This window comes from Sminthopsis crassicaudata, chromosome 4 (assembly GCF_048593235.1).
Source record: "Sminthopsis crassicaudata isolate SCR6 chromosome 4, ASM4859323v1, whole genome shotgun sequence".
Lineage (NCBI taxonomy): Eukaryota > Metazoa > Chordata > Mammalia > Dasyuromorphia > Dasyuridae > Sminthopsis > Sminthopsis crassicaudata.
The window spans coordinates 11,544,862-11,559,113 of NC_133620.1; the positions used below are offsets into that span (position 1 = coordinate 11,544,862).

The 14,252-nt window shown below is 41.1% G+C and overlaps 1 protein-coding gene across 1 annotated transcript in view; it reads right to left on the reverse strand.

The window, feature by feature from the left end:
- Positions 1 to 14,252, reverse strand: part of RAVER2 (ribonucleoprotein, PTB binding 2) — a 90,963-nt gene that overhangs the window by 10,375 nt on the left and 66,336 nt on the right. Inside the window, 6 exon segments of the mRNA XM_074265743.1 lie at positions 3,269 to 3,414; positions 4,997 to 5,108; positions 7,031 to 7,260; positions 9,191 to 9,302; positions 9,680 to 9,745; positions 12,034 to 12,119. Of these exon segments, the coding sequence (XP_074121844.1) occupies positions 3,269 to 3,414; positions 4,997 to 5,108; positions 7,031 to 7,260; positions 9,191 to 9,302; positions 9,680 to 9,745; positions 12,034 to 12,119 (752 nt within the window).

The window sequence follows — 14,252 nt, forward strand, 5'->3', positions numbered from 1 at the left end:
TGGGACTCTACCATCTCTGCTAAAATACAGAATTCCATAATTTATTTTGCTATTCTGATCTCTTATGGTTCTCATAAAAAATAAAATAAAAAAAATTCACAACACTCAATGATTCTATTTTTCTTTACCCACTGGGTGGCAGCAAAAGACTATTAAAGAGCCAAAAACTTTGTTATTCTTTTTTTTTTTTTTTTTTTCCCACATGATTCCTTTCTCTCTTCTCATATAACTTAAGCTTCCTGGCTTGAAAGATACCTGGATTTACATGTGGTTTAAAGATGAGGCAAATAGGTGTTAGAACCTCTATTAAGTGGACCAAATGATCCCCAAATATACTGACCAATAAAAAGCCAAACTCATGACCGAACAAGCCACTGCATAAGAATGAAACAATCCCTAATTGGTTATCAATCTTAGTAGATAGATAAGGAATTCTTTATATCAAACCAATTCCTAAAACTGTTCATCTGAAATGATTTAACAGCGAATGGCCAAGTACATTATTAATTTTTCTTTGAAATAAAATTTCTCATCCTTCATTTTCTTTTGTCTTACAGATTTCAAAAAATGCACTGCAGCAATTGGCCTGATTCTTGGAGGCAGTCTTCAATTCTGGTCCTTCCGGATGTCCTCGTAATTTGTGTCGTAAAGTGTCCTCGTAATTTGACATGGGAATATATACAAACTTTATAGATCGATAGGTAAAGATATTTGTGTGTGTGTGTATCTCACCAAGTGATTTTAAATGACAGTAGTACTAATAACAATAGCTAGCACTTACATAGCCATTTAAGGTTTGTAAAATGCTGTACCTACATTACTTCATCTGACACTCCCAACTGTAAAACTCTGGAGCATCCCATCCCTATTTTCCAGCCACAAAATATACATGTGCTCATTTCCCTGGCAGATTCCTAGGTTCCTATGCAAAGCAAGTCACTTCTCCACAAAGGAGTCCTCCAGATGCCCAGTGATCACATCTACCCACCCGAGCAGGCAAAGCAGATACTTTAGGGCACCTAGATGTCCTTGAAGATTTGCCTGTCAAAACAAGAGCTTGGAAGCACCTCACAGCTCAGGCTAGGAAGGCAGCAGGAAGGAAGGAGAATACAAGAGGCTGCCTAATCTAGCCTCATCCAATGAACTAGAATGGTAGCCCCTTGAGGGCGGGCACTGTTTCATTTTGGTCTTTCTGTTTCCAGCACCTAGCATAGTGCTTGGTATACAGATGGTGCTTAATAAATAGTTGTTGATCAACTCAAAGCTATCTGCTTTGAAGCTTTCCTTAGAGATTATATGGAAGGAAGTTTAGTTAAGTTTTTACTTCAGGATCTTCATTTTCCAATTTCCCTACTCTTATGTTTGCCACTATGAGCAGAATACTAACAATATTGCTGGAAAGGATCCTAAAATTAGAAAAAAATATTGCCTGTTTCTAATTTTAAGTTTTTGATCTTGAAAGCTGATCTTGAAAGCGTCAATGCTTGAGGAGGGTCATTCTAAAACCACAACTCAAGGTCACCAACTTTCTGTTGTGAATCCTGGAAAGGTGAGGCAGTCTGATATATTGGTGAAAGGGCTGGGCTTGATGTCAGGAAGGCACAAGTTCAAATCCCATCTCAGACACTTCCTAGCTAGATGACCTTGAACAAATCACTTCCTTCTCTCAGCCTCAGTTTCTTCATTTGTGAATTGGTTATTAATTCACCGGAGACTTAAACGAGAGTTTAAGTAAAATCTTTCAAAGAAATGGAAGAATTATATAAATGCCAATTATTGTTATTAAGGCTTTGCAGTTGAAACCAGATTTATTCTTCAGATTTATCATTGCAATTTTCAAGATATTGATATTGAATAAATTTAAGGAATTCTTTAAAATTTTTTATCATTTTATTTTTATTTTTTATTATTCTTTTCTTTTCTTATTTTACATTTGAAACAGAGGTTATCTCTCCTCTTTCTTCTGCCTTCAATTTATCTCATTCCCAGTCTGCAACACCTATGTCAGCAAAGGATGCCCTGCAACTCCTTCAGATGCTATAATCCACAGATCTGGAGGCTCTTGGAGAATTGACCTGTTCCTTAACACTTATCCTTCCATATACTGAGACTGAAGAGGTAGACTAGTGTTTGTCTGGGACCCTTACTCTTTCAGAACTAGCTTAACCCCGAAAATGCATGTATCCCCCACTTCGCAAAGCAGAACCTCAACATGCACTGTGAGTTCCTTGGAAAAAAACCACAGCCATCCCAAGAGCAACAGAAAGCTGCGCCCCGAGCCTCAAAGAATGTCCAAAATGTCCAACTAAAGCCAGTTTGATTTTCTCTTCTGTATTTCCAGCACTTAGAACAGCGCCTGGCACAAAGGAGGAGGCTCATCAAGCTCTGCTGATGCTTCATTCTTTCTATGGCTCATAATTCTTAGCATAGTATTAGTCACCTCTGCCAAATAAGGGACAGTGATTGGGTCTGTGATTTCTTTTGTACAGGGTACTCTCTGTACAGGATGAAGAAATTCTCTCTACCAATAAAATCAGCCCCCTTTTGACAACTTTTTGGCACCAATCTGGTGGAACCTATAGATTCTTCCTCAGAAGCATGTTTTCAGATATATAAAATAAAATACATCGGTGTGCGAAGGGAGCCAGTTAAAAACAAGTTCATATCTTACAGTTCCAAAAGACTAATGAGCGAAAATGCTATCCACATCCAGAGAAAGAACTACGGAGTCTGAATGCAGATTGATGCAAACTGTTTTCACTTCTTTGTTGTTTTATGGCTTTTCCCTTTTGTTCTCTTCTTTTTATTTTTAGCAACATGATTAATGTGGAAATGTATTTAATGTGATTGTACATATATTACCTAGATCAGATTACTTGCTATCTTGGAGGGAGATAGGAAAATTTGGAACTCAAAATCTTATAAAAATGAATGTTGAACACTATCTTTACATGTAACTGGAAAAAATCAAATACTATTTACAAATTATTCCTATATATAAATATATATATATATGTATATTAATATATACACACACACATATATTTATATACATTCACACATATGTATGTGAATGAAATCTTGTCTTAGAAAGGTGTCTATAACCCTGAGAGGTTATTGATTTGCCTAATGTCACACAGCCAAGTTATATTATTAAAGGAGCAACTCGAACCCAGGTATCCCTGGCTTTGAGGGCAGCTCAACAAATATTTATCAATCTAGTGGCCTGGATTCTCCCAGTATTGGGAAACGGGTTTCAGCTGTTTACCTGTGAATAATCACCAAATTGCTGAGAATAATTAATGTAATTTTCCAATGCATGTTGCGATGAGGTTCCCTGAGAGATGGCGTCCAGTATGTTGCTTGCGATTCCAGTCTGGGGGAGAGCGCTCATGGCTTTACCTGCAACTGGGGCTGAAAGCAGAAGTGACAAGCTTGCGTTAGTGCCGAGAGCACAACCCTGACACTGAGCCCATTGGGAACCTACTGGAAAATGACACGACCTTACTATAGTCACCATATCTTTAAATCAGACACAGATCACCATTTACCAATGTGAGGTAACCATAGACTTGCCTCAACACATCAGAGTCTGAAGGGATCCCAGCTGCCATCCAACCCAACGTGTACATGAAATCAATCCCTGATAAAGTGTTGTCCAGTTCTGCCTGAAAACCTCCGGAAGAGAAGGGACCACATCTTCTGAATCCACTCTGGAACACCTCCTATTAGTGTGGATGGAGCTTTTCCTGATATCAGGTCAAAATGAGCCTCAAAGTAGCTCCCACCCATTGCTTAGATTCCTCACCCTGCAATATACCAATCTCTAGTCCATGTGACATCATATCTTCGGTGACCCTCTGTCCTCCTGTTCCTGGCCTGATTCATATGGACCCCAAACCCTTCATCATCTTGGAGATCCCTCAAGCCCTACTCAACTTCTCAGTGTCCCTTCTGTGTCCAGATTTGGACTCATGAAGTCTGACCAGGGCAGAAGACAAAGAGATTGTCCCTTCTTTATTCCTGAAAGGCTCCTTAAACAACTCAAGATGGCATCTGCTTCTGTTTCCTATAGTATAGAAGAACTGGCTTTATTTAGCACTATCTAATAATGGAACCCTATTGAAATGTAACACCTCAAGTCTGTATGTTTCAAATTTTAAATTTCCACCATTTCAAAATGAAATTCTTCTATAAATTACCCCGATCGCATAAACATAATTTACCTTTTTCCTGACTTAAAATCATAAGCTATTGTACACCCCACAGCACAAGAAGGTTTTTATTAACTCTCTTCCTTCAGCTGTCATTTTGGTCTGTCACTGGTACACCGACAAACCTTTTTTTGTTTGTTTGTTTGTTTGTTTGCTAAAGTTGGAGAACTCGGATGACCAATATGTTAAAACTGTATGTTAAAGTAGAGTTAATAAATTACTGATAAAGGACCCCAGGCTTCTGTGGTGGAAAAACCATGCAAGAGCTTTTGAGACAACTACTTTAGCAGACAAGGCTAATTCCTAATCCTCCCCCTCTGCTGGCCTCATTTCTGCTCTGATCTGTCCAACTGAGGTTGAAATAAGTCAGATGTCCAGCTAAATGTAGTGTTATTATATATTTATAGGAACTGAGGGGAGAAGGTCATCATATTTTCCCTCTGGCATTAATCTTCCACCACACTGTTGCAGGATACACTGGAGAATCTTGGCTGCAAATGTTTATAACATGAAAAATATTTTCCCTCCAAAGGAAAATTCTATTGGAGAGCTGAGAAGATTTTTGTCGGAAGACCTACATCGCCGGGGTCAGAGCTTTTGTAATGGCTCCAAATAGTAAATGCTTTTGATGACAAAAACAGACATTCTACCTGTGCTTAAAGCTCTGGCTGGCCCACGTGCAGGGAACAGGAAGCGCTGGGGATGGGGAATGGCCCAGACAGCTTTCCGACGATGTTGCAAAGGACCGTAAACAGGCCAAACCAGAGAGCTTCTCTCCTTACCTGGCAAACAGACCCCAGGCAATACACTCGCCAAGTTCAAGTATGGATTGGTGCTCAGCCGGATTTCTTTCGGTGGTTCCCCCAAAAGTGAAGTCTGATTCTTAGAGACAGTCTATTAAAAAAAAAAAAGTTATTTATTTATGAGGATGCTTTAGAGACCCAGTAAGAGAACAAGCCTGCTTGGGGTCACAGAAACAGAAAGAGAAGAAGTAGAATTTGCCTGGAACCCCAAACTCGGCTCGAATACTTCTAGTGAGCTGTCTCTCACTACCCACTCAAGACAAATTGTTCCAATGAATAATATGGTCATTACAATGCTCTTTTACATACTGATTTGAATCCGCCTTCCTGTAATGTCTATGTGCTGGCCCTAATTTAGTCCTTTGGAGTTAATGGCCCTTTTTCTCATGCTATTCCTTTAAATATCTGAAATCCACCATCATTTTTTTTTAGTCCAAGCGATCTCTCGGCAAGTTGCCTTCTGGAGCAATTCTTTATATGACTGAGTTTGAAGAGTTCCTTCTGATCTTGTTCATCCTCAGCTCATTGAAGCCTCGCTTAACCATGTCCCTCTTCAATGTGAACCAGGAAACAGGCCTACTCTGAACTAACTGGGAAAGCATGTGGGGGGACTGCTGGCTCCCTTGATTTGGACTCTAGCTTTTTATTGAAACCATCTAAGAGAGACCTTATGGGACAGAGGAGAGAGGGATGGCATGGAGTCAGGAACACCTGAGTTCACTCCTTTGATCTAGCAAGAATGAGGCAAGTTATTTCATCTCTTAGTGGGATAAGGCTCTAAGCTAAAGATGAATCCTTGAGGTGTCTCAGAGGAGAGAATCTCCACACTGAGAAGACCCAAGTTGGGACCAAAAACAACAGTACATTAATATAGGCCTTTTTCTACCCAGAGGGTTCAAGGCTTTATCACTGAGCCAAAAACCAATTTGGGGGAGGTTTTGTATAGGGGCACTACAAACACTGGAATGCCCAATTATATCTTAAACACTGAGATACGTGACCTCTGTTGGGCCTCTATTCCTTAAGCCCTGACCAAAAAAACATGGCAGCCCAACCTAGCTCCCATCATACCGATTCCTCAAGTTTGATCATAGAGTCTTTTGGCCCTGGGGGTAATCAGACCTTACTGTCCCCAAATGTACATTCATCATCCTAGCCAACCTAGGCCCTTCTCACCACCCTTTTTTGCCTATCTTTTGGGCAATTTCTTTGTGCTCCTTGGAACCCTCTCTGATTCCCAACAAACCCCCTATAGTCCCAGACTTTGTGGCCCTTATGTGTTCTATCTCTTCACTTCCACAGGAAGCAGCTGAGTCCTGCGACCTTTTGACATGGGGCAAGGGATGGAGGACAGAGCTCATGATCAGGAAGACCAGAGACTGAATCTTTCTTCAGACACTTGGTAGCCCTGTTTCCCTAGATATGACACTTAATTAAAAAGAAAAAAGAAAAAAAGAAAAAAAATAAGTCCTTAGTTAGGCACCCTGCTATACTAAGTGTTACAAATCTAAAATGCAAGATAATTTCTCCCCTGATGAAGCTAACATTCCAAAAGGGAAAGTCTATATATGTGTGTGTGTGTGTGTGTGTGTGTGTGTGTGTGTGTGTGTGTATGTATGGAAGATCATTTCCGTAAGAAAAGTAAATGAATAGTAAACAAGCAATTGATAGTTTCAGTTTCCTCATTTGTAAAATGGAAATAATAATGGCACCTTCACAAATAAGGTAATTTAGCTAATGTTCTCTGGAAATGATAACTTGTGATAGAAATAATAGCTACTATTATTATTAATATTCTTGTAGATACGGTTTAATATAATTATGTATTTGGTGCTTCTCCTTTTCATAACAAATGCATTATTATTTTCTTTTGAAATTCAAAATAATTATAAAGAAATTTTAATAAGTCAATCCACATTAAACTAAAGGTAATGTACTCTTACTAATTTCATGTAATATAATTAAGAGGAAAACTAATTTTTCCATCTCTTCAGCTGCCCCCCATTTTCTTACCCCTGAACTTGCTTCGGTGCTTTGGGGCTGATTCTGTGGCCTGGGCTGACCCATCCCCAGAGTTCCAGCAGCAGGATTTGTAAAGCCCGGAAGATAAGTCTGAGGTCCTGAGACGGTTCCTTCTGTGGATCCCAACGTGGCCGATGGTTTGTCCTGAGAAGTACTTGGCCCCGGCCCACCTTGGCCAACCACATGCTGATTTGTAAGGAATGGCAAGATCCCTGCTCCTGCTGCAGTGAAGGTCAAGGGTACGGTTGGATTAGGAGAGAAAAAAAATCAATGAAAAACAGACAGCCTTTTACAAGAAATATTTAGCAAATGGAGGATTTTGAGTGCTATTAACTTATGATAGAAGCCCTTCAAATTCATCTTGTGCTTATATTATAGAAGAGTCACTTTCTTTCCTTTCCTCCCTCCTTCCTTTCTCTTTCTTCTTTTTTCTCTTCCTTCCTCCTTCTTTCCCTTCCTTCCTCTCTTCCTTCTTTTTATTCTTTTCCCCTTCCCTCCTTCTCTTCTTTCCCTTTTCATCCTTTCTCACTTCCTCCCTCCTTTTCTCTTCCTTCCTTCTTCCTTCCCTCCTTCTTTCCTTCCATCTATTTCCTATCCATTCTTAAATATTTATTAAATACCCACTGTGTACTAAGTATTCTGCTAAGTACACAAGAATGAACCAATCTTAGACCTCTACTGGGGAAACTTTAGTAAATAAACTAGAGAGAGAAAGAGAACATAAGGGGTGCTTGAGGAATACCAGGCAAATACCTAGATGCTGGGCTGCCATCTCTGTGATCTCAGCAGATGTGGAAGGCTACTCACTGGGAGGTTCCAGACCTGAGACAGTCCTAGATGGTCTAAACTAGCTCTGTGTTCAAACCTAACCCTAGACTCTTGCTAGCTGTGCAGTGCTGGGTAATTTAACCTCTTTCTGGCTCAGTTTCCTCCGGTGTAACAGGGATAATACCAGCACCTACTTCCCAGAGCTATCATGAGGATCAAATGAGAACTTTCCAAAGCACTTTGTCAATCATAAAGGGCTGCACTGGTTTGTATTTTTGATGTTGTGGTGGTTGTTGTTTCAGTTCATTGCTGTTGTTGTTGTTGTTGAAAGGAACTTGCAAAAATCAATCACATCACTCATATGAGTAAAGTCTTTTTGGCAGGGAAGGGCAGTCCCAACTAAGAGGATCCCGAGGATCGCACAGAAAGTGGCGTCCAAGGAGAGACAAAGCTAGGGATTCCAAGAGGCGGAAGAGAGGAGAAATTGCAAAGGGACAGTCTATGCAAAGGCACACAGGCATGGGGAGTTTCTGTATGGAAAGGAGGAAGTTCAGGAGAATTAAATGAGATTTGTCTTTGAGGTTATGAACCCAATGATATGAAGAAAGAGGGAGATTGAGAAGAGGGGGAAGTCTGGGGGAAAGAGAACAAGGTTCCATTTGAATCTCGATCAGTTTAAGATATTGACGGGACATCCAAAGGGAGGTCATCCAGCAGGGACAGGGCAATCCCTACTCTTCTGATGTCTCATTATGTCATGGGGATGACCTTAGGGGTCTCAAAATTGGCCATCAAAATAAGCTGGAAAGGTTGTGATTATGAATCTTTGGTTCCACGGGTGTCAGGGAGCTCCCAGTGGGGAGAGTCCTTGATCAATACAGATTCTGCAGTCGACAGTTGGTACAGCTGTCAGTGACTAACAGCCAGAATGTGACTTTGAGGCATCATCACACTGCCTGTCATGAAAATAAGTACCCTCAAAAACCCCAATACCTCTGTAATCAACCCCCTGCCTCAAGATGAAACTTAATAATATTTTTAACATAAAGAATTTTACGGTTTGGTGTTCCTCTAAAACCAGATAATCAGAGGGCATTTTCAGAACTTCTTAAACTTTACAGAACAGCCCATATAACATTTCATTTGAGCCTCACAATAAGTCTATGATGTAGGTGAAAAGATCATTCCCCATGTTACAGGCAAGGAAACTGAGGCATGCAGAAGTTAACCTGCCCGTGGTTGTGAGGATTTGATTTCAAGTTTCCTGGCTGTTTACCACTGTACTCCCAGCTCACTTAAAGAAAAAGAAGCTGAGGGTCACTTTTTAAATCTCCCACCTGGCTTTTCAGGAAAAACAAAGGTATGGAAAGAGACGTCATTTACTTTTATGTTCTTCTCCCCGGGGCCCCAACTCTGACTTGAGTGATGCTGCCGGCCCAGCTCCTAGTGCCGTCTGAAGGACCATGGCAGGGGCTTCACCCAGTAATCCAGGTTTCTATAAAAAAGAGAAATTGTTTAAGTACTTCTCCTCCTCCTCACAGCAATTTTAAATTAGGTAAAAATAGAACCACACTGGGCTGGGAAGGGGGGGCGGTTAATACGTCTGGAATTCTTGCTACAGGGAAGGCCACAGATGGTGGATCACTTGAGTTTGGGAGTTTGGAGGAGAGTGCCGTTATATGGATCCTGGGGGGTGGAGTGGAGGAGGAGTGGAAAGGGGAGCCCAGGGTAGAAACAGAACAGGCTCCCACAATGAGCAGTAGCTTTGGGCCTCTGGGCAGCCTCTGCTGCAGCCCTGTTTGTAAACTCTACTGAGGAGCAAAAAGGGCAAAGTCCATTCAACAGAACGGTTTAATTAAGTCTTACACTTACGCTGTTTGTATGAATATTCTCTATCTTCATCAGCTGCTGCTGGGCCAGTTGTAAATAAGAAAGATTCTGAAGCAATAAACGAGAGGTATTGCTCATAACTGAATTCTGCTAAAAAATGATGGGGAAAAGTTAATAACAAAAACATTCGCTCACAACACGTGATGCTCACCAAGAAACTGAAATAACGGAGTCGTACGACTCCCACTGCATCCTAATGCCGTTCTTTTTCAGGTCGGTGCATATTTTACATAAAAGTACACTTTCCTCAAAATGTCCAAATCTTTATATCCTTTATCATTATTATTGTACTTATGTCCATTTCCAAAATACAATTTATTTCCATTTCCAAAATACAAGATGCACGAGGGAAGGCCGGAGAATGGCTCCACACACAAAAACCAGTGCTATTACCGATGCCCCCGACTTCCAGTTCTAAGGGACAAATGGTCATGGAAGTGTGATAAGTAAACACAATGACTCTGGGGGAGGGGAGGCTCACACTGTGCCAAATGTTACCCACATAGAAAATAGAATACTTGAGGAAAACTCACTACCTGTGGGACTCTTGGATATATCACAACTTTTCATGAAAGGGCTGCACTAGGGTCCCTCCAGATTTGTGATCCTATAGGATCGCTCTGTGTTCTAACCGAATTTAGGCAATCAAAAGCCGTATCATCTTGTGAACGGCATTAAACAACAGCGATATTTGTAATACAAAAGCAATTGTATTTGTATAAAATGAAGTTTGTATTTACTTGTATTAAATACAAAGAAGTATTTCATGGGAAAGATATTAGGGGCTAATTAAAATGTCTCATCTCCAATATTCGGAGAGCATTTTCCCAAAAGTTTTCCAATTATTAAAATGTTCACCATATTCTTAAAGGCATGAAGAACCTTAGAACTCAGATGTGAGCTTCCTTATTTATTAGCATGAGAACCAGCTCTGGGTTGGTTGGGTTTTTTTTCCCAGCTTGGCTGATCAACATCCCCAAAGCTATAAGTGATTAGAGCAATCATGGACCATCAGAGCCATGGCTACACATTTCAAGGTGTGTTTAGCATAATGTATGGCACACAAATGGTGCTTAATAAATACATAGCGATTGATTGACTGAATAGACATGATTTTTTAAAATTTAAAAAAAGGCAAAATAATGTAAAAATATAAATGGGTTTCCCAGTGAATAGAGTCTGGAGTCAAGAACTGAGTTCAAATCCAATTTCAGACTTATTAGACTAAGAGACCCTAAGCAAGTCACTTAAGCTCTGAAGGTTTTAGGCATCTTTCTAAAAATACAAGTTACAGAGGAAGGGCCACCTTGCATCAGAAGAGGGAATTTCTTCACTCAGGACTTCCCCATCATAGTGAAATTATTAGCCCAGTCTCTAAGACTGTGATGTTGGGATTTATCTAAAAAGTGATCTTTCGTCAGCTAAATACAGAAAATCCCAAGTCCTTCTGTCCTGTAGAGAGGCACTCTGGGATTGATCACTTTTCCACTGGCCTCCTAATTGAAATTCCAGCTTAACTTCAGCTTTAACCGAGGACTGAAGTTCTAATCTTTCTCAAAATGACTCAGAGGAGGTACAGGAACGCTCTAACCTGGCTGATGTGGCTGATGGGGAGATCTTGAGACTACTCAGGAACGAAAGGCTTCAGTGTGCTGTGTAGCCATACTTGAGTATAAATTCTGTTCTTCTCAGGAATAAAGGTAATAGATGTGGGTACGGCTTTGCAAGTTAGGATTATTTTTGCTTCTTCAACTGCTCCAATTCTAAGAATGTGTGCACATGATCATACTTTTTGATGCTGTGGAACAATAATGTATTTGGAGTAAAAGTCTCTCTGGAAACAAGCAGCATTTAGAATTGGCTGTCCTGCCTCCCTACTTTCTCAGAGCCAAAGCATGAGCAACAAGCTGAAGACTAGGCTGTTTCAGACTTTCTAGCAATCAAGAAGTACGTCATTAACCAAATTATATTTTTCCAAGTCATATATCTTAGAAAAATAATTTTATTTTTGAATATTGTATAATTGAAAATTCCCGAGAACTTTAGCAGTTAATGGCAAATTGTTGTTTTTGTCCTTTGTTCATGACTAGGGAGGTGACAAATAAAAACTTCTTAAAATACGCTTTAGTTCTGAGACACTTGGTGTGGCGAGCAAGAATATGAAGGAGAAAGCTGGAACTAGGAAGACCTGACGTCAGGCCTCGATCACACTCTGGTGGAGTGCCACTCCACCCTTCCAGGGCCCCCACCTTACCCAGACTTGGTCAGAAGGCAGGTGAGAGGAGAGGAAATGCCCAGGAATCCCTAGGCCAAGGGATCACAGGTCTGGACCATACCTGGTGTATTTTATTCAGCTGCAAAAATGCAGGGGTGATGGAGGGGTTCACCAGATGGGATAAACTGGGAGGAGCTCCAAGAACTGCTGGAAGAAAATGGCAAATTTCAGCTTCATGAAATGCTAAAATGTTTGTAAAACAAAAAGGGTCATTGGAGTGACAAGTGGGCAAAGAATGGGCACACCCTCATAATTCAGAAGTGGGACTTTGGAGAAGAGTCCACGCTCTTCCTTTTACAAATAAGGAAACTGAGATACAGAAGTCAGATACCTTTCCAAAGGTCACCCTGATGGTGGAATGTTTTCTTTTCTTTTCTTCTTTCAACTTCCTTTCTCCAGTTAGACTGTGAGAGTTGGAAAGAGCTAGTCCAACTCTCCTGACTTACAGAAGAGGAAAGGAACGTCCCCCCAAGTCACAGAGCAGGTACATGGAAGGACATGGATGGAAGGTACATGGAAGGTACATGGAAGGACACGTTCCACAGTAAGTGGAACGTGAACAGAATTTGGTTTGCTTAGCATTAAAAGTACCAACCATGTGAAGCATGGGGCAGCAGGGTGGTGCAGGGGATGGAGCGCCAGGCCTGGAGTTAGGAAAACCTGAATTCACATCCAGCCTCAGACACACAGTGGCTGGGAGGGCTCAAGCCTAGGCCCAATCTCTCTGGACCTCAAGCTGTCTCAAATGTAAACTAACTGATTTGGATGCAATGACTTCTAATACCCCTCCTGGTCTGAATCTATGGTGACTTTTTTTTTTTCCTGAGGCTGGGGTTAAGTGACTTGCCCAGGGTCACACAGCTAGGAAGTGTTACGTGTCTGAGACCAGATTTGAACTCGGGTCCTCCTGCATTCAAGGCTGGTGCTCTATCCACTGCGCCACCTAGCTGCCCCCCATCTATGGTGACTTTTGAGGCTCCTTTCAATTCTGAGGATCACAGGATCCCACTTCCCCTCCCAAAGCTCTGAACTTGATTCAATCTAACGCAGCAAATGTAGTGTGATGTACTTACTGTGTGCTCATCAGCATTCAAAAATAGAGAACATTCCCAAGTTACAAATTCAAATTTGTGAACGTCTCGGTACCTGAAAATTACCTTGTTTCTATACACAACCATGGCCACAGCCCCAAGAACTGTCTCTTTACCCATAATCCTCTAGAGTCCCCAATCCTGGTCTACCTTGCATTTTTTTTCTTTAACCCTGATGATGTAAAATTGTGTTTTTCAAAATTCCCAAGCCTGCGATCTTTCCCCTAGAGGCCAAAGGCTAAAAAGAGCTCCAGATCCACTCCCCACCTAGCGGAGTAGCTGAGGGGCTGCAGTGGAGGGAGCGGTGTATACGTGTATTTCCTCCAGGAACACTCCTGCCCTTGGAGGCTTGCTTCAAGAGCATCAGGGGCACAGATTTTACTTGTGCTGCCAAAGGGGTTAAAGAGGTTTTTGAGAGTCAGATCGGGAACTTCGGCCCCCACTATTTATAACAACGGCCGGAGAGGAAAGTGCGTTCCCTGTTCCAGACAACTGACCTCACTCACAAACTCTGAGAACAAATAGTTCCTTCGCTGCCTGCTGGCCCCACATGAAGACAAAGCTGCACTTAGTAAAGACTGACTAATGTTGTTAGACAGCATCGCCGCTTTGATGGGGACAGAATGCCTTTTGATGACAATGAAAGAGGAAGCAGATCTGCAAGTTCACAAAGAGAAGGCGTAGCCAGCTTCTGACCTCTGTGAAAGTAAATGAGTAACATTCTGCTGTTAATCATTATCAGCTGGCTAAACATATATCAACTGCAAGAATTATCTTTATGGTTTGATACTTATTGAACGCAAAAAAGTATTCCGCCTCCACACTGTAGGAAGTGCACCCCAGTTAGGATCCCTCCAAAGCATCATGGTAGAGTCTCGCCCATCTGTTGGGCAGAGAAAACCAACTCGTTTAAAAAAACAAAAAAAGATTCATGTAAAAAGATGGAAGCAAGGGAGGGGAAAAAGGATAACTATGAATGTGTGGTTTGGTCCTATAAGAAGAATGCTGCGTGTTAAAGGTCAAAATGAGCAGAAATCAGTGAAGAAAATAGCAATAGGAAGAAAAGGGAAAGATCAAAGAAGATCAAAGATTATACACAGGGCAGTGATAGCTAATGGCTATTACATTCTGATTTTCTTTGGCAATGAGAATGATCTTGGGAACGGAAGGAATGGAACAAAAATAATGA